At 41.6% G+C, this 18,406-nt stretch overlaps 1 protein-coding gene across 1 annotated transcript in view; it reads left to right on the top strand.

Moving 5' to 3' along the window:
- Window positions 1–12,628: 12,628 nt before the first annotated feature.
- Window positions 12,629–18,406, top strand: part of LOC127574499 (annexin A13-like) — a 34,857-nt gene continuing 29,079 nt past the window's right edge. The window contains exon 1 of the mRNA XM_052023528.1: window positions 12,629–12,697. Coding sequence (XP_051879488.1) covers window positions 12,683–12,697 — 15 coding nt within the window. The 5' untranslated portion in view covers window positions 12,629–12,682. The remainder of the gene's footprint in view (window positions 12,698–18,406) is intronic.

The raw sequence follows: 18,406 nt of genomic DNA, 5'->3' as shown, positions 1-18,406 counted from the left end.
TAAGAAAGCTAGCTCATGTCAAGCAAACAGTCTTGGTTCCTGTGTGTATTACTGCAAATCAATAAGTTCTTTTACTTCATTACTCAGTTACTAACACAGGCAGGATTGAAATGTCAGAATATAAAAGAACTACACAGTATAAAACAAATGAGGATACAGTAACAAAGTGATTTTGCAATGAGCTATAAAAATAATTTCCTATATTTCAATAGTAAATCAAAATGTACCTCCAGAAATGCTGAAGATTGCTATACAAGTCATTGTTTCATTCTTCCTAGAAATGAAGGAAGACTTGAATACTTCTGTTCTTTCTCTTTCTTCTATTTTTTTTAGAGATCTGAACAAAAATCCAGAATCAATTACTCTCTACATTCCCATCAACTCTCCCAGATTCTATCATTCACCCACACTAGGGAGCAATTAACTTTCCAACTCACACATCTTTGGGATGTGGAAGGAGACAGGAGCATCCAGGGAAACCCACAGGGTCACAGAATGAACATGCAAACTCCAGACAGACAGCACCGGAGGTCAGGATTGAACCTGAGTCGCTGGCACTGTGAGGCAGCAGCTCTACTACCCGTGTCAGTGTGCCACCCACTGGTTTTAAACAATTAGCCCTAGTTCTAGATTCCTGTTTTCTTTTTCTTTGGCTCAGAATCATATTTTATCGAACAATAAATTACTACACCAAAGGTATTGAAATTGAGATGGTTAACACCAAATCTCATTTACAAATAATGATAAAAAGCTTGATTACTTCTGTTACCCATTACCAACACTTTAACCCAAACAAAAAGCTGCTGGAAATCTGAAATCAAGCAGAAAATGCTGGAAATACTCAACCATGTCAGGCAGCATCTGTGGAAAGAGAAACAGTGGTAATGTCTCAGGTCAGTGACCTTTTGTCAGAACCGTTAAAGCTCATGTCACAAAAAATTAGTAAATGTACTAAAACACTTTTCTCTATTTTGTTTTGTATCTTGTATCACTTGCCACAAGTAATTAGTTGCAATTCAGATTGATTCCTGCAGTCTCCTGCACAGACATCCCTCTATTTGATTAATATAATGATGTTAGAAAAAGAAAAATTTACAGCTCAGAGACTATTGGTTTTTCATGAGGAAAGGAGTACTTCTTGTGTCATTAGATGTGGCTGTGAACAAACTTTCAATTATGTAGCATATCCATCTGAGAGCTCTTCACATCTTACAAAGTACAAGTGAATTATAGTTGCCATAACGTACCAAACATGTGCACAGGGATTTGAATTCAGCCTTTCTTTGAGGACACATCAAACAAACACATTTTGTACACGTGTAGCTAATCTGCAGAAATACATTTTTTGATGATTATTGGCAGGGTGTCCTTCTGCTTGCCTTTCCCTCTATTTCTTGTAGATACTGCATAACATAAATATAAGCTATATTTACATGGCAAGCTCCCACAAACAGCAAGAATGACCAAAAGAAATAGCTTAAGTGATGTGGGATGAGGGATAAATATTGTCCAGATACAAGGGATAACTCACTGCTGTTTTTTGGTGAAGTTGTTAAATATCACCAGAGAGAGCAGACGGGACCTTGGTTTAATGTCTTATCCAAAAGACAATGCAGCACTCCATCTGTATCACACTGGAGTGTCAGCCTGCACTGCATGAACCTTGTCATATTCAGTTGCTTTGACTGCTCAAAGCTAACTCTGGAATATTGGTGTTTTACAGTGAAATTTCCCTTGATACCCATAATATTTTCAGTCCATCTTACATTAGGGAAATACTTTGCACTGCCTTTTTCCTTGCAATGTTGCTGTTGGACACTGCAGAAAATTGGCATTTTACAATCTTTCACTGACCTTTAGCCATTTGAAACTTGATAAACTTTGTTATTTTTTAAACCCCATTCCCATAGAATACGTTATGATTGAACACAAAGTGATAGCATTTCAGAAAGCCAATGTTTTGTAACATTTTTAATTATTTACCAGCTTATCTCTGCCGGCATGAGTCACGAATAGGGTATGAGCTCACCTGACTCAGCTGAGGGCATTCACTTATCAGGAATGATTGCACTGACCAGGGCCTTTTCTCTACACTGGTGGACTGATGTGGCAGAGGTCTTCAAAATTATTATGGGGTTTGATAGTGTGAACATGGAGAAAAAGGTTTCATCTACTTACTATAACAACACAGAAGGCTATTCTGCCCATTGGATCCATGCTGGCTTCCAACGGACCAATCTCATCAATTCCACTTCCCCTTTCCATATTTCCCTGCTCCCCTGCATCTCATGTGCCCCATCAACACCCCTTTGATTATCTTTTGTTTGCCACTTTCATACATTAAGGGTAATTTACATTGGAAAGTTAACCCATCAGCACATTTTTGGGATATGTGAGTGGAGCAGCCAGAGTGATGTCAAATAAGCCTTCAGGCACTGGGAGGACACTCTGCTGGCCAGGAAGAGATGCTGGGAACCGCAGAACAAAGAAACACAGGGAATGAAAGTCACGTAATCGACACCTGATCAGTATCAATGTGAGAACATGGCTGAGATAGCTTTACATCCCACTGTGAACCATCCCACTGTGAACCATCCAAAGGACAGAACAAGCAAGTAGAAAGCTTTGGGAACTGACATCTTGTGAAAGGGACAGTCTGATAAAAGTACAAACAGACAGTCTGGTAATTAAGGAACTGATGGTTGAAATAATTATAGAATGGCGGCGGCAGGATTTGTAGGAGTTAAAGTAACATGTACTTATATGGATAAGGATTGGAATATAGCTGTATAATTGGCCATAGAGAACTAAGCAACGTCTGGAAAGTATGCAAAGAAATGGATAAAAAAGGTGCCTTATAAGATAAGATAAAATAAGATATCTTTATTAGTCACATGTACATCGAAACACAATGAAATGCATCTTTTGCATAGAGTGTTCTGGGGGCAGCCCGCAAATGTTGCCACGCTTCCAGCGCCAACATAGCAAGCACAGAACTTCCTAACCGTATGTCTTTGGAATGTGGGAGGAAACTGGACCACCCAGAGGAAACCCACGCAGCAGTGACTCCAAAGACTAACCACTGAAGAAGAAGACCTTGGGTCAGGGACTCAGAGAAGAACTCACCAAGGTTGAACCCCAGCTAGGTTCATCAAGAGTGGGTAATATCTGAATACAGGTAGTGGGTTTTGGAAGTTGTAAAAATAAACTAAAGAATTAAGTAATTGTTTGAAACTACATAGTGAATCTTTGAGTTGTTTGAACTAATCATGATTAATAAAGATATATAGTTATTAGGCAAAGTCATTGTCTATTGTGGTTTAGCATATGCTGTATTTAATTGGCTACAGAAGGAATCTGGAGGAAACCCATACAGTCACAGGGAGAACATGCAAACTCCACACAGGCAACACCTGAGGTCAGGGACAAACCCAGGTTCCTTGAGCTGTGAGACAGCATAGTTAACTGTTCACCAGCAGTTCTAGGAGACCAGAAAAAAAATTACATAAAATATGAGGTGGTCACTAATACATCCAAAAGGGAATTTGGTGGTAACTTCTTTCCCTAGAGAATGATGAATGTGGAACTCAATATCACAGGGAGTAGTTGAGTTGAGCAGTAGAGGTGGATCTAAAGAGAACTGGATAAACATATGAGGAGGAAGGGGGAGATGGAGAAGGGTGGAAGACTGTATGAAGCAGAGTAGTTAGGTTGATTGGTTGTTTCTGTGCTGTCCATTCTATGTAATTCTGCATGAGATGACACGTGTCATTCTACTGACAATGTTCCATCCACTTCTCTGCTTATTTTAATAAGTTAATATTTCTTTTTTGCCATGCACCTGATTGTTTGCCTTGTGTTTAGGTTCTGAAAAGTGGTCTAAAATGCTCAATTCAATGCCAAAGTCAAAGAAGAGCTCCACATCATTTTTTTTGGCATTAAAGTAGCATTACAGGTCATCCTGGCACTAGTTATTAAAGCCACATAATTTTTCTCTTCTGCAGGTGCTCAATTCCTAGGACCTGGCCATCAAGATGAAGATACAAAAGCCTGAGAGTATGAACCACCAGGCTCAAGGACAACTTTTATCCCACTATTATCAGACTCTTGAACAGACCTCTCACATGCTAAAGAATGAACTCTTGAACTCTCAGTCTACCTTGTTGCGACCCTTTCACATTATTTGTCTGCCTGTACTGCCCTTTCTCTGTAAATGTGACACTATATTCTACATTCTATTTTTCTTTCACTAACTTGATGTAGTTATGTATGGAATGATCTGTCTGGATGGCATGTAAAACAAAAAGCTTTTCACTGTACATGTAACAATAATAAACCAATACCAATATCAATTATCAGCTTTGCAAATTGGTTCCACCATTGAGATATTTCGTCACTGATTTGCTGCATATTTCCAACTGGTTTTAATTTGATTTCCTAAATGTGCAATGTTTTGCCAGGTGCCTTCTAAGATAAGCTGTCATCTATTATTCCCTTGTAGATAATGATTAGATAGTACATATCAGACATATCTATATACATTCCTAAAATAAATCAATTAAGAGCTCTCATAACAGTGATAAAGTAGTTAAGCCAGGTCGCATGCAAAAGTAAAACTCAGGACACACAGTTTACATCACAGCTTGGAGAATTATAATCATTTGCTTGAGTCGCAGAGTCGTAGGGGAATACAGCAAGGATACAGGCCCTTCAGCCCAGCCAGTCCATGCCAACTACAGTACCTTTACCCAGCTAGTCCCAATTTCCTGCATTCAGCCCATATCCCTCTAAGCCCCTCCCCTCTATGTTGCAGTTGTATAAGTCATTGGTGAGGCTGCACTTGGAGTACTGTGTACAGTTTTGGTCACCCTGTTATAGGAAAGATGTGGTTAAGACGTGGAAGGAGTGCAGAAAAGATTTACGAGGCTGTTGCCAGGACTAGAGGGCTTGAGTTACAGGGAGACTTTGGCCAGGCTAGGTCTTTATTCCTTGGAATGTAGGAGAATGAGAGGCAACTTTACAGAAGTATTTAAAATTATGAGGGGCATAGATAAGGTGGATGATAACAGTCTTTTCCCCAGGGTAGGGGAGTCCAAAACTGGGGGCATAGATTTAGGATGAGGGGAAAGACTTAAAAGGGACCTGAGGGGCAACTTTTTCACACAGAGGGTGGTGAATATATGGCATGAGCTGCCAGAGGAAGTGGTTGAGGCAGGTACAATAGTATCATTTAAGAAGCACTTGGATAGGTACATTGAGGCTTGCTATTATTAGATTTTATTTTGAAGAAAAGTCAAGGATTTATTCCTGCTGTCATAGACAATATTTATTCCTCTTTCAACATCATTGAAACCTTCACTATCTGATCAATATCAGATCGAAGTTTGTGAGAGTTAGCTGGACACAATTTTGTTGGCTAATTTCCTATGTTACAACATTTCATATGGGATATCCTGTGATTGCAAAAGATGCTCCAGAAATGCAAGACATTCTATTGTGGGTTGTCACTTGGGTAGCCAATGAGTTATTGCAATTTATTGCTTTTGGGCAGGCATCCAAACTTTCCTCATCTGAGGCAGCTTGATCTCAAGAGTGTTTGTGGATCATTTAATGAGCTGACTGTTTCAGCGTTAAGGAATGCAGGATTAAGGGAGTGGTGATTTAAGTGACCTGGATTATGAGTGCAACAGATATTGGTTTCTGTATGAATGAGAGGTTTCTGGTGTTTCAATACACTTTATCCGTGGATTAAACTAAAGCGTTGTCCAGCACTTGAAATTTTCTAATGCAGGCACATATTAGTTGGTTGCCTTTACTTCTAGGTACACATTCCAATTCAGAGACATGAGCACAAAAATCCAGGTTGATAGTGCAGTGCAGTACTGAAGCAGTGCTGCATTAGCAGAGATGCAATCTTTCAGATGACATTCTGAACTGAGGCTCCTCTCAGGTGTAGTGCAAGGATCCCATGGCACTATTTTGAAGAAACAGGATCAATGCAGGCTGGCCAGAATTTATTCCTCACTCACCATTACTAATGAAGTTATCTCTCACTTTCACATCTATGAGAAATTTCTGTGTGCAAATTAGGTACTGTGTTTCTTACATTCCAACAATAACTATATTTCACGAAGTACTTTATTGGCTGTGAAGTACATTGGGTTGCCATGAAACAAGTTACATAATGCCATTTTTTTAACCAGTGTGGGGTTAATGGAATTCACCTTATGGAACAGGTTCTTTCGCTATTCCTGAAACCACACCTAGTAATTTCTCAAGACAATGATGGTGCACCTTTGAATGTGCACAGTGCTTTCAAGGTCTTGAGAGTCAATGCTTTTCTCATGTTTATCGTTATCAGTGAAGCATTAGTGACTGACTAACATAGCGCCTTGAGATGAGATCACATGACAAGTTATTGCAGAATATTAGCCTCAGGACACCAGGGAAACAGCCTCAGTGTGTGATGGTATTGTTGATGTTCAACTTAGAGGCTGGTAGGGTTTCAGTTTATCATCTTCTCTGAAAGATAGCATCTCTGAAAGTGCAGCACCCCCTCAGTATTGGAACATGGGTCTGGGTTTTGTTCTTACTGCTGTGAAATAGGGTCGAGGAGACAAAGCATTGCACACTAACACTGTAGGCAGCTAGAATTGACATGCTCTACTCTCTATACACACATGATTGTGTGGCTAAGCACAGTTGCAATGCTATATACAAATTCACCGCTGACATTACTGTTGTTGGACAAATCACAGGTGGTGATGAGTTAGCATACAGGAGCAAGATAGGACACCTGGCTGAGTGTTGTAGCAACGATAACCTCAAGCTCAACATCAGATTGTTGACTTCAGAAGGGGGAGGAGGGCGAACGCATGCCAGTCTACATTGGGAGATCAGCGGTGGAGAGATTCAGCAGCTTTAAATTCCTGGGCGTTAACATATCGGATGACCTGTCCTGGGCCAAGGACATAGGTACAATCACAAGTAAGGTGCACTAGCATCTTTACTTTCTGAGGAGGTTAAGGAGGTTCGGCTTGTCACCAAACACTCCAACAAACTTTTACAGATGTACTGTTGAAAGTATCCTGACTGGTTGCATCATGGTCTGATACGGCAATTTGAATGCACAGGAACATAAGAAGCTGCAGAGAGTAGTGGACTCTGCCCAATAAATCATGGGCACATCCCTCCCCACCATCGGTAGTATCTACAGGAGGCGCTGCCTCAAGGAGGCAACATCTATCATCAAAGACCTCCACCATCCAACCCATGCCATCTCCTCATAGCTACCATCGGGGAGGAGGTACAGAAGCCTGAAGATCCACACCTCCAGGTTCAGGAACAGCTACTTCCCTTCAACCATTCAGTTCTTGAACCAACCAGCAAAACCATAATCACTACAGATTAGCAACACTATGACTACTTTCATCACTTTGCACTAAAATGGACTTTGTTTTAATTGTGTTTTTTCTTGCAAAAATTGTGTACAATTAATGTTTATGTTTTTCTTGTGGATGCTACTTATCTGATACTATGTGCCTGTGATACTGCTGCAAGTAAGTTTTTCATTGCACTTGTGCATACCTGCATTTGTGCATATGACAATAAACTTGACTTAAATGAATATGCAGGGAATGGAGAGATATGGATGCTATGCAGGCAGAAGGGATTTAGTTTAATTTGGCATTGTGTTTGGCACGGACATTGTGGGCCGAAGGATCTGTTCCTGTGCTGTTCTAAGCAGCAGCAATTATTGCTTCAGTTATTATTTGCTCTCCATTTTTGTTCAATTCCATTGCCAACAAGGCCAGAATTTATTTACCACCACTAATAACTATTGAGAAGTGGTGAGCCCTTTCTGAGATAGGTCCGTGGCTTGCCACAACACTTCAGATCAATCATACAGAAGTGAAATGACACAGAAAATGCTGCAAATACTAGACAGGTCAGGCAGCATCGGTTCTAAAGAAAGGTCTTAGACTTTAAAGATTAACTCTTTTCCTCTCTCCTCAGATGCTGACTGACCTCCTGGAGATTTCCAGCACTTTCTGTTTTATTTCAGATTTCTAATATCTGTAATGCTTTGAAAGGATCTGGAGACACATATAACTAACACCGGTTATAAGGACCATATATTTTCATCCCTGTGGTAAGCCAGTTTCATGACAATTTGAGGGCTTTGCAGGCTTTATTTAGACAGAATTTAAATATTCAAGACACCTTGCTAAGATTTGTACACACATTTGCTCAACTTTGCTCGACTTTTAGTCCAGATCTCTCGATTACAAGTCCAATGGCACATCAAATAATAGCAACTTGTATGTTCATAGTAGCCACTACTTCCTCAGGAGGTGAAAGAAATTTGTCATGTCCCTATGGACCCTGACCAATTTTTGTTAATACACCACAGAAAACGTCCTATCCGGATACATCATGGCTTGGTATGACAACTGCTCTCCCCAAGACAGCAAGAAACTGCAGAAAGTTGTGGACATAGCTCACGGAAACCAGCATCTCCTCCATGAACTCTGTCTACACTTCTCACTGCCTTGGTAAAGCAGCCAACATAATCAAAGACCCCTCCGACCCCGGACATTCTCTCTTCTCCCCCCTCCCATCGGGCAGAAGATACAAAAGCCTGAAAGCTGTACCACCAGGCTCAAGGACAGCTTCTATCCCACTGCTATAAGACTATTGAGGTGTCCCCTAGTACGATAAGATGAACTTTTGACCTCATCATGGCCTTGCACCTTATTGTCTGCCTGCACTGCATTTTCTCTGTAACTGTAACACTTTATTCTGCATTCTGTTATTGTTTTCCCTTTGTGCTACCTCAATGCACTGCTGTAATGAAATGATCTGAATGGATGACATGCAAAATAAGTTTTTCACTGCATCTCAGTACATGTGACAATAGAGCGTAGAACATTACAGTACAATACAGGCCCTTCGGCCCATGATGTTGTGCCGACCTTTTAACCTATTCTAAGATCAAACTAACCATTCCCTCCCACATACCCCTCCATGTGCCTATCTAAGAGTCTCTTAAATATCCCTAATATATCTGCGTCTACCAGCACCCCTGGCAGCATGTTCCATGTGCCCACCACTCACTGTGTAAAAAACTTACCTCTGATATCCCTCCTGTACTTCCCTCCAATCACCTTAAAATTATTCCCCCTCGTGTTATCCATTTCTGCCATGGGAAAAAGTCTCCGGCTGTCCACTCAACCTATGCCTCTTATCATCTTGTACACCTTTATCAGATCACCTCTCATCCTCCTTCGCTCCAAAGAGAAAAGGCCTAGCTAACTCAACCTAACCTCATAAGACATGCTTTCCAATCCAGGTAGCATCCTTGTAAATCTTCTCTGCACCCCCTCTAAAGCTTCCACATCTTTCCTATAGTAAGGCGACCAGAACTGCACACAATATACTAAGTGTGGTCTAACCAGGGTTTTACAGAGCTGTAACATTACCTCATGGCTCTTGAACTCAATCCCCCAACTAATGAAGGCCATATGCCTTCTCAACAACCCTGTCAACTTGCGCAGCAACTTTGAGGGATCTATGGACTTGGACCCCAAGATCCCGCTGTTCCTCCGCACTACTAAGAATCCTGCCATTAACCCTGTATTCTGCTTTCAAGTTCAACCTTCCAAAGTGAATCACTTCACGCTTTTCTGGGTTGAACTCCATCTGCCACTTCGCAGCCCAGCTTTGTATCCTCTCAATGTCCCTTTGTAACCCTTGACAACCTTCTACATGATCCACAACACCACCAACCTTTGTGTCATCTGCAAACTTATTAATCCACCCTTCCCCTTCCTTATCCAAGTCATATATAAAAATCACAAAGGGCAGGGGTCCCAGAACAGATCCCTGCAGAACACCACTGGTCACTGACCTCCAGGCAGAATACACTCCATCTACAACCACCCTCTGCCTTCTATGGGCAAGCCAATTCTGAATCCACGCGGCCAAGATTCCCTGGCTCCCGTGCCTCCTGACCTTCTAAATGAGCCTATCATGGGAAACCTTATTAAACGCCTTAATAAAGTCCATATACACCACATCAACTGCTCTACCCTCATCAATGTGTTTTGTCACATCCTCAAAGAATTCAATCAGGATTGTGAGGCATGATCTTCCCCTCACAAAGCCATGCTGACTATCCCTAATCAGACTATGCTTCTCCAAATGCTTATAAATCCTGTCGCTAAGAATCTTTTCCATAATTTGCCCACCACTGACTTAAGACTCACTGGTTATAACTCCCAGGGTTATCCCTGCTCCCTTACTTGAACAAAGGAATAACATTTGGCACCCTCCAATCATCTGGTGCTACTTCTGTGGCCAGTGAGGATGCAAAGATCATCACCAAGGGCTCAGAAATCTCCTTTCTCGCTTCCCATAATATCCTGGGATATATCCCGTCCAGCCCTAGAGACTTATCTATCCTAATGTTTTTCAAATGTTCCAGCACATCCTTCTTCTGAACATCGATATGTTCTAGCTTATCAGCCTGTTTTATGCTGTACTCACAAACGTCAAGATCTTTCTCATGGGTGAATACTGAAGCAAAGTATTCATTAAGGACCTTCCCTACCTCCTCCAACTCCAGGCGTGTTTCCTCTTCTATCCCTAATTGGTCCTACCTTCACTCCAGTCATCCTCCTGTTCTTCACATACAAGTAGAACACCTTGGGGTTTTCCTTAATCCTATGCAACAAGGCTTTCTCATACCCCCTTCTAGCTCTCCCAAGTCCATTCTTAAGCTCCTTCCTGGCTACCTTGTAACTCTCTAGAGCCCTGTCTGATCCTTGCTTCCTAAACCTCAAGTAAGCTTCTTTTTTCCTCTTCACATCTCCACATCTCTTGTCAAACATGGTTCCTTCACTCTACCATCCTTTTCTTGCCTCAATGGGACAAATCTATCCAGAACCCCCTGCAAGTGATCTCTAAACAACCTCCACATTTCCATTGTGCATTTCTCTGAGTACATATGCTCCCAATTTACACTCCCAAGTTCCTGCCTAATAGCATCATAATTCCCCCTCCCCCAATGAAATACTTTCCCATACTGTCTGTTCCTATCCCTCTCCAAGGAAAGGGTAGAGGTCAGGGAGTTGTGGACACTGTCTCTGAAATGCTCACCCACTGAGAGATCTGATACCTGACCAGGTTCATTACCTTGTTCCAGATCCAGAATGGCTTTTCCTCCAGTCAGCCTGTCTGGATATTGTGTCAGGAATCCTTCCTGGACACACCTAACAAATTCTGCCCCATCCAAACCTTTTGCACTAAGGAGATGACAATCAATATTAGGGAAGTTGAAATCACCCATGACAACAACCCTGTTATTTTTGCACCTTTCCAAAATCTGCTTCCCAATCTGTTCTTCAGTGTCTGTGTTGCTATTGGGGGGGTCTATAGAATATTCCCAATAGAATGATTGCTCCCTTCCTGTTTCTGATCTTCACCCACACTGACTCAGTAGATGATCCCTCCAGGACGTCTTTCCTTTCTGCAACTGTGATACTATCCCTGATTAGCAATGCCACTCCCCCACCTCTTTTACCTCCCTCCCTGTCCCTTTTGAAACATCTAAACCCCGGAACATCCAGCTGCCATTCCTGCCCTTGTGATAGCCAAGTATCCGTAATGGCCACAACAGCGTAGTTCCATGCACTCACCCATGCTCTAAGTTCATCACCCTTGTTCCTGATACTTCTTGCATTAAAACAGACACACTTCAACCCACGCAACTGACTGTAATTTTGCCCCATCAACTGCTTATCCTTCCTCACAGTCTCTCTACACACTGCATCAGCCTGTACACCAACTGCCCCATCCTCTTCCCTATCACTTGGGTTCCCATCCCACTGCCAAACTAGTTTAAACCCTCCACAACAGCTCTAGCAAACCTGCCCGCAAGGATATTGGTCCACCTCCAGTTCAGGAGGAACCTGTCCTTTTTATACAGGTCATACCTTCCCCAGAAGGGATCCCAATGATCTACAATAAACCAATTTACCATTTATTAATTTAGTAAAGATGCATAGGACTGTTATCAAACAGAAATTGACATTAAGATTGAGACTAAGACTGTTAGAGAAGTTAGGGATTTCTGGGATACAAGTGGCTGAAGTTTGAAATGGAGATGATCAAATTCAGGATCACACATGTGTCTAGAATTGGAGGAACATCATGCATTGTAGAATTGAAAGAGATCACAAAGATAAGGAAGATTAAAACATTGGAGGCATTTAAAAATGAGGTGTTTCAAAATTGAAGCTTTGCCAGGCCTGAACCAATGCAGATCATCATGCACAGGGTGACAAATGATTGGGATCGGGTGCAAAGTATCATTGCTGCCTGTCAATAGTAACAGCTCAGGTAATTACTTTGTTGCTCTATGAATGAAGCAATGCTTTATTTACCTTTCAAAACTGTCATAAGTAATCTGAACTCTGTCTCTTTGTGCCTACGCACCTTGGAGTCAAGGTAACATGTCAGGTATTACGTGAAGCTTTTTTATCACTGGACTCCATCCCATGTAGAGCGAAGGCACACCTAGTCATGGGAAGGATTGGTTTTATTGCAGCTTATATAAAAATCACACCACAAATTTCTCATAGCTCATTGAGCTGCAGAAGGCGGACACAGCAGAAGTGAAATGGGCAATGCTCACGTAAGTAAATATGCAACTGGTCTTAGACAAAACTCATTTGAATGGGTGCTACGTCTGAACCTCCTTATTCTGAGATTTGCTCAGGTGATTATCTCCTAAAAACCATTCGAAGCAAGTTTGAAACTTTATGAAATATTCCATAAATTTGTTGTTAAATATTTTATTGATTCCCATTGACGCTTGGCCTCTCAGTAATTTTCATGGGCCGTATGTTTTAGCTGACTATCAGGAGAGTGGATGGTGTGGTGATATTGCAAAGCACTTGGCAGCCAATGAAACTGATGTGGAGTATAGGATTAACATTCCTTTGATGTAACATTCTATGAACAACCTACAATAGGTATAACAGTGGCACAGCTAGTTCAGCTGCTGCCTTGCAGTGCCAGATTCCCGGGTTCAATCCTAACCTCCAGTGATGTCTGTGTGGAGTTTGCACATTCTCCCTGTGACCACCTGGGTTTCCTCTGAGTGCTCTGGTTTCTTCTCACATCCCAAAGATGAGCAGGTGGGAGGTTAATTGGCCTCAGTAAATTGCCCCTAGTGTGTAGATGAGTGGCAGACCTGGAGGGAGTTGATGGGAATGTGGGAAGAATAAAAAATGGAATTACGGCAGGATTGGTGTAAATAGGTGGTTGGTGCTCAGTACTGACCACCAACCAAAGGGCCTGATTTGTGCTGTGTCTCTCTTTGACTCTATGACTCTGTGAAAAATTCCTTGAAACATTATAACTGTAATAATGTGAAAAATGTGGAAGTGAATTTTTGTTCAACAAGCTCCCACAAAAATCAATGCAATGAGAATCAGACAAACGTCTTAGGGATGTTGGCTGAGTGATAAATGTTGCCCACTCATGAACATTATTGATGATTTCACTTCTTTGTAATCATGTTGTGGAATTATTGGTATCTACTTGAATGGGGCAAAAGGTCCTCGATTTAGCATCTCAACCGAAAGGTGGCCACTCTGACAATGTAGCACCCCTTTATCGCCGCACTGGATTGTCAACCGAGCATTTTACTCTGTAATCTATGGAGTGGGACTTGAACATGATTCAAAAGCAAGAGCACTGCCTAGTGAACCACCAGCAATAAGTAAAAACGAACAGGTTAAAATGTACCTTGGAGTGACTTAACAGTACTTGGATGTCCTGAGTTAATATATCTCTTCATATTTCAATAACCAAATTTCCATTTTTTTTCATTTTTTAAAATTAATTCAAGGGACGTGGGCTTTGCAGGCTGAGCCAGCATTCAATTGCCCATCCCTAGTTGCTCTTGAGAAGGTGGTATTGAGCCACCTTCTTGAACTGCTGCAGTCCTTGAGGAATGTGTATACCCACAATGCTGTGAGGGAGTGTGTTCCAGGATTTTGACCCAGCGACAGTGAAGGAACAGCGATGTATTTCCAAGTCAGGATAGTGTGTGGCTTGGAGGGCAACTTTCAGGCAGTGGTGTTCCCCATGTCCTTCCCTTGTCCTTCTAGCTGGTAGAGGTTGTGAGTTTGGAAGGTGGTGTCTAAGGAGTCTTGGTGAGTTGCTGCAGTGCATCCTGTAAATGTAGTTGACAGTCTCAATCCCCACCATCTTCTCCCAAGTGTCCCTGTTCCCTTCAGATGAGCACACCTCCCCATAGCTGACAATAAAAGAATCATCCAAGCAAGGGGCACCCACACCAACACACTTTGGAGTGCACCTGAGTGGACACAGCCCAGGTAGGGTCTTCTAGGTAGACATTCCCCCATCAGAAGATGCGATCTGAGCTATAGTCACAGCCCCAGATGAATTGGAGGTGCAGCTTCATCCACGTTAGAGCGAGCACGAGGAGATCTTGGAGGACACCACACCCTTACTGCTGGATGCTGCCAGAGTCCTGATCATCAAGGAGTGGAGGTGCGTGGGCGATGGGTAGAGGAGAAGAGGAAATACTAAGTGACTTGCTCATGGTGTCTTCAACAACAACAATAACTCGATTTTACAAAGCATTGAGCTGAGTAATCCTAGATAAGGCAGCTGGAGGTGAAGCAAAACTGTTTTCACAGGTGATAAGCAGATTTAAGGATTATTTAGCAATAATAAAATAATAAACTTTAAGAAGTTAAAGTATAGAATGCTGATAGGGCTCTTCAATGGGTAATTTGGAAAGGGGGTGTGCTTCAAAAAAAGTTTGGGAACCTGTGATCCAATTGAATGGTGGAGCAGGTTCAAGGGGCTTCAGTCGTGGATATTCATACTATAATACCAGCAGCAGGCAATTCAGCCCTTCCATCCATTCCTGGCATTGTCAGATCACATTTGATGTCTTTCTCTCTTCTCCCCCCTCCCACTGGGCAGAAGGTATAAAAGCTTGAAACCACGTACCACCAGGCTCAAGGACAGCTTCTATCCTGCTGTTATAAGACTATTGAATGGTTCCCTAGTATGATAAGATGGACTCTTGACCTCACAATCTACCTTGTTATGGCCTTGCACCTTACTGTCTGCCTGCACTGCATTTCCTCTGTAACAGTAACACTTTATTCTCCATTCTCTTATTGTTTTCCCTTGTACTACCTCAATGCACTGCTGTAATGAAATGATCTGAATGGATGGCATGCAAAATAAGTTTTTCACTGAACTTTGGTACATGTGACAATAGTAAACCAATTCCAATTGCATGCCTTAAACCAAAACCAACCAAAGTCTACTGATCTCATAGTTCTCTGTCCTATTCCCTTGCAGAAGTTCAGGATAGTTAAATACTCAATCTTACACCTTTGAAAAGGAGGCTATGCGGCAATAAATGCTCTGGTTAAGGGCCAGCAATAGACTGAGTTAGTGATTTCCAATTGAGTATAAGTTGAGGAAATAATTTTGAATAACTAGATTCTTGCTCTGAACTCCAGCAGCCCATGTTCAGGAAGATAATTGGCTCATACAATGTTATCAGCTAATAGTGTAACTTATGGTATCTGAGTCAACAAAATCCGTCCAGTGTGTTTGACACTGAAAGGTACAAAAGCATAAAGCAAGCTTTACAACCTAATTGCAGAAAAGTTCTCACAGAAATATTTGTCAATCAGCATGAGCACTCTTGTACAATAAAAATGAGTTGCCTGAATTGCTTGTGATCAATGGTTGTGAACTCATGGACCTTTTTCAGAATGTCACATGACCTTGGAAATCTGTCGATGACACCCCTGTAGTTGGGTTCAGATTCGGATGTCCAGTCATGTAACACATTCTGCACTGTGCACACTCTGACCTTTGTGTTGTATAAAAAGATCATATGTGCTGGAGAAGATGCAAGAAATGATTTACAAGAAGGATATTGGTGCAAGAAGGTATTAAGGGACGAGAAGTTTGGCCACAAGTGGTCAACCAGGTTAAATTGCCTCCTCCTATTTCTTTGTTCCTATGCTTGACAAGAAGTAATGTGCCTGCCAAACTTCTCCCTGGAAAAGAGAGGGTGTATAAATGGCTGTGGTATGGTGGCATAGAGGTTAAGTTACTGTACTGGTAACTAGGAGGCTGGACAATGATCCAGAGATGTGAGTTCAAGTCTCACCATGGGAGCAGGGAATGTTTAAGTCCAAATAACTAAGTAAATCTGGGATCTAAAAATAAAGCTGATTTCAGTAACGATAACCATGAAATTTTGTTGTAAAAACAAGGGAGGAAGTCTGTATCCTCAACAGGTCTGGCCTATATGTGACTCCAGACCTACCAACATGGTTGACTCTTAGCTGCCTCCTTAGTTCAGAGGTGCACAATAAATGCACAGGTGTCCACATCTCATGAACAAATATCTGAAAAAAGAAAATTAGAAGATTCATATGACAGATGTAAAGGAGGGAGCCTAAAACGTAACAAATGTGAGATAGTCACTACTAAAATTAAACAGAAACCTTTCTTCCTAAGTAGTGGAGAGAATGCAAAACCTGCTTCCAGAAAGAGAATCTGTGGAGATGCATTTACAAAGATACAAGCATGAGGGAGATTGTTTCACCTTGTTTGTTTCCCAGAGCAGTGTTTGAATACTGGATTTCCAGATTTAATGTGTAGCTCAACAACTTCAGAATCAGAATCAAAATCAGATTATCACTGACTTACATGATGTGAAATTTGTTGTTTTGCGGCAGCAGTACAGTGCAAAGACATAAAATTGAGATAAGATATCTTTATTAGTTACATGTACATCAGAACACACAGTGAAATGCATCTTCGTGTAGAGTGTTCTGGGGGCAGCCCGCAAGTGTCGCTACACTTCCGGTGCCAACATAGCATGCCCACAACTTCCTAACCCATATGTCTTTGGAATATGGGAGGAAACCGGAGCACCTGGAGGAAACCCATGCAGATACGGGGAGAATGTACAAACTCCTTACAGACAGCGGCCGGAATTGAACCCAGGTCGCTGGCATTGTAATAGCATTATGCTAACCGCTACACTACAATAAATTACAAAGATAAATAAATTAATAGTGTAAAAAAAGGAATAATATGATAGTGTTCATGGGTTCATGGACTGTTCAGAAGTCTGATGGCAGAGGGGAAGAAGATGTTCCTGAATCATTGAGTGTGGGTCTTCAGGCTCCTGTACCTCTTTCACAATGGTAGTGACAAGAAGAGGACAAGTCCCGGATAGTGAGGGTCCTTCGTGATGGATGCCGCCTCCTTGAGGCACCACCTCTTGAAGATGCCCTCGATGGTGGGGAGGGTTGTACCTATGATGGAGGTAACTGAGTCTATAACCCTCTGCAGCCTCTTGCGATCCTGTGAATTGGAGCCTCCAAACCAGTCTGTGATGCAGACCAATCAGTTTCTCCTTTCATGCCACATGGTCTGATGAATGAGACATTGTATTCTCTTTTATGCAAAACAGTGCACCAATAAGGGTTATAGTACCACAAATACAAAGGAGTATAATTATACTTAACAATATTGTTCCCATTCATTCTCATAATATGCTGATAAGGTGTGATGGCTTTGGGTAGGAAGAAAATTTGTGTAGGGATTATGATTTAACAAAAACATCAACCTAAATGGACAACAAGCAGGAACGAAAAGAATCATAGTTTGTTGATGTTTTTTAGCTGATTGGCCTCAGCACCCACCTCAGAACACACAAAATAGAATGGAAGCAAGTCATCCTCAAATGCAAGGGACTGCCTAAGAAAACAAAGATGTCTATAGGTCCAATAAAAACCCAGGGGATTGGGAACACCAATCCAAGAGAGAGTTTGACTGAAAGGAGATGGCAAGAAGTGTTCCAAGATTTTCCCTTGGCTGGCATGGGACTTTAAATGTCTTTTAGTCTCCTTTGTTCCTTAGCAGTTGAAGCATGCATTTATATTATGATGCAAAATTCTTTACATCTGTAGGGGACAACAACAATTCATATTTAACATAGCAAACCAACCCAAGATGCTTCAGTGTAGAAGTCTTCTCAGATATAAAATTGGGTTTTAATCCAGACCATGACCTTTGTTCTCTCCATTCCTCCTCCTTTCTGCAAATTAAATATATTTGTTTTCTTACTTTTTCAGAGCTCATGAAAGGTCATCTACCTGAAATTCAGTTTCTTGCTCTAGGGATGCTGCCTGACACAGCAGTAATGCTTATTTTTATTGAAGATTTTCAGCATCTGCAGTTTTTTGCTTTTCAGTCACAGATAACCCAAACCTAACCTGACCATGACCAATCCAAACCTAGCCTTGGCCAACCACAGTCA

Source organism: Pristis pectinata, chromosome 9 (genome assembly GCF_009764475.1).
Source record: "Pristis pectinata isolate sPriPec2 chromosome 9, sPriPec2.1.pri, whole genome shotgun sequence".
In the NCBI taxonomy this organism is placed as follows: domain Eukaryota; kingdom Metazoa; phylum Chordata; class Chondrichthyes; order Rhinopristiformes; family Pristidae; genus Pristis; species Pristis pectinata.
This window is presented reverse-complemented; position numbering and strand designations above follow the sequence as displayed.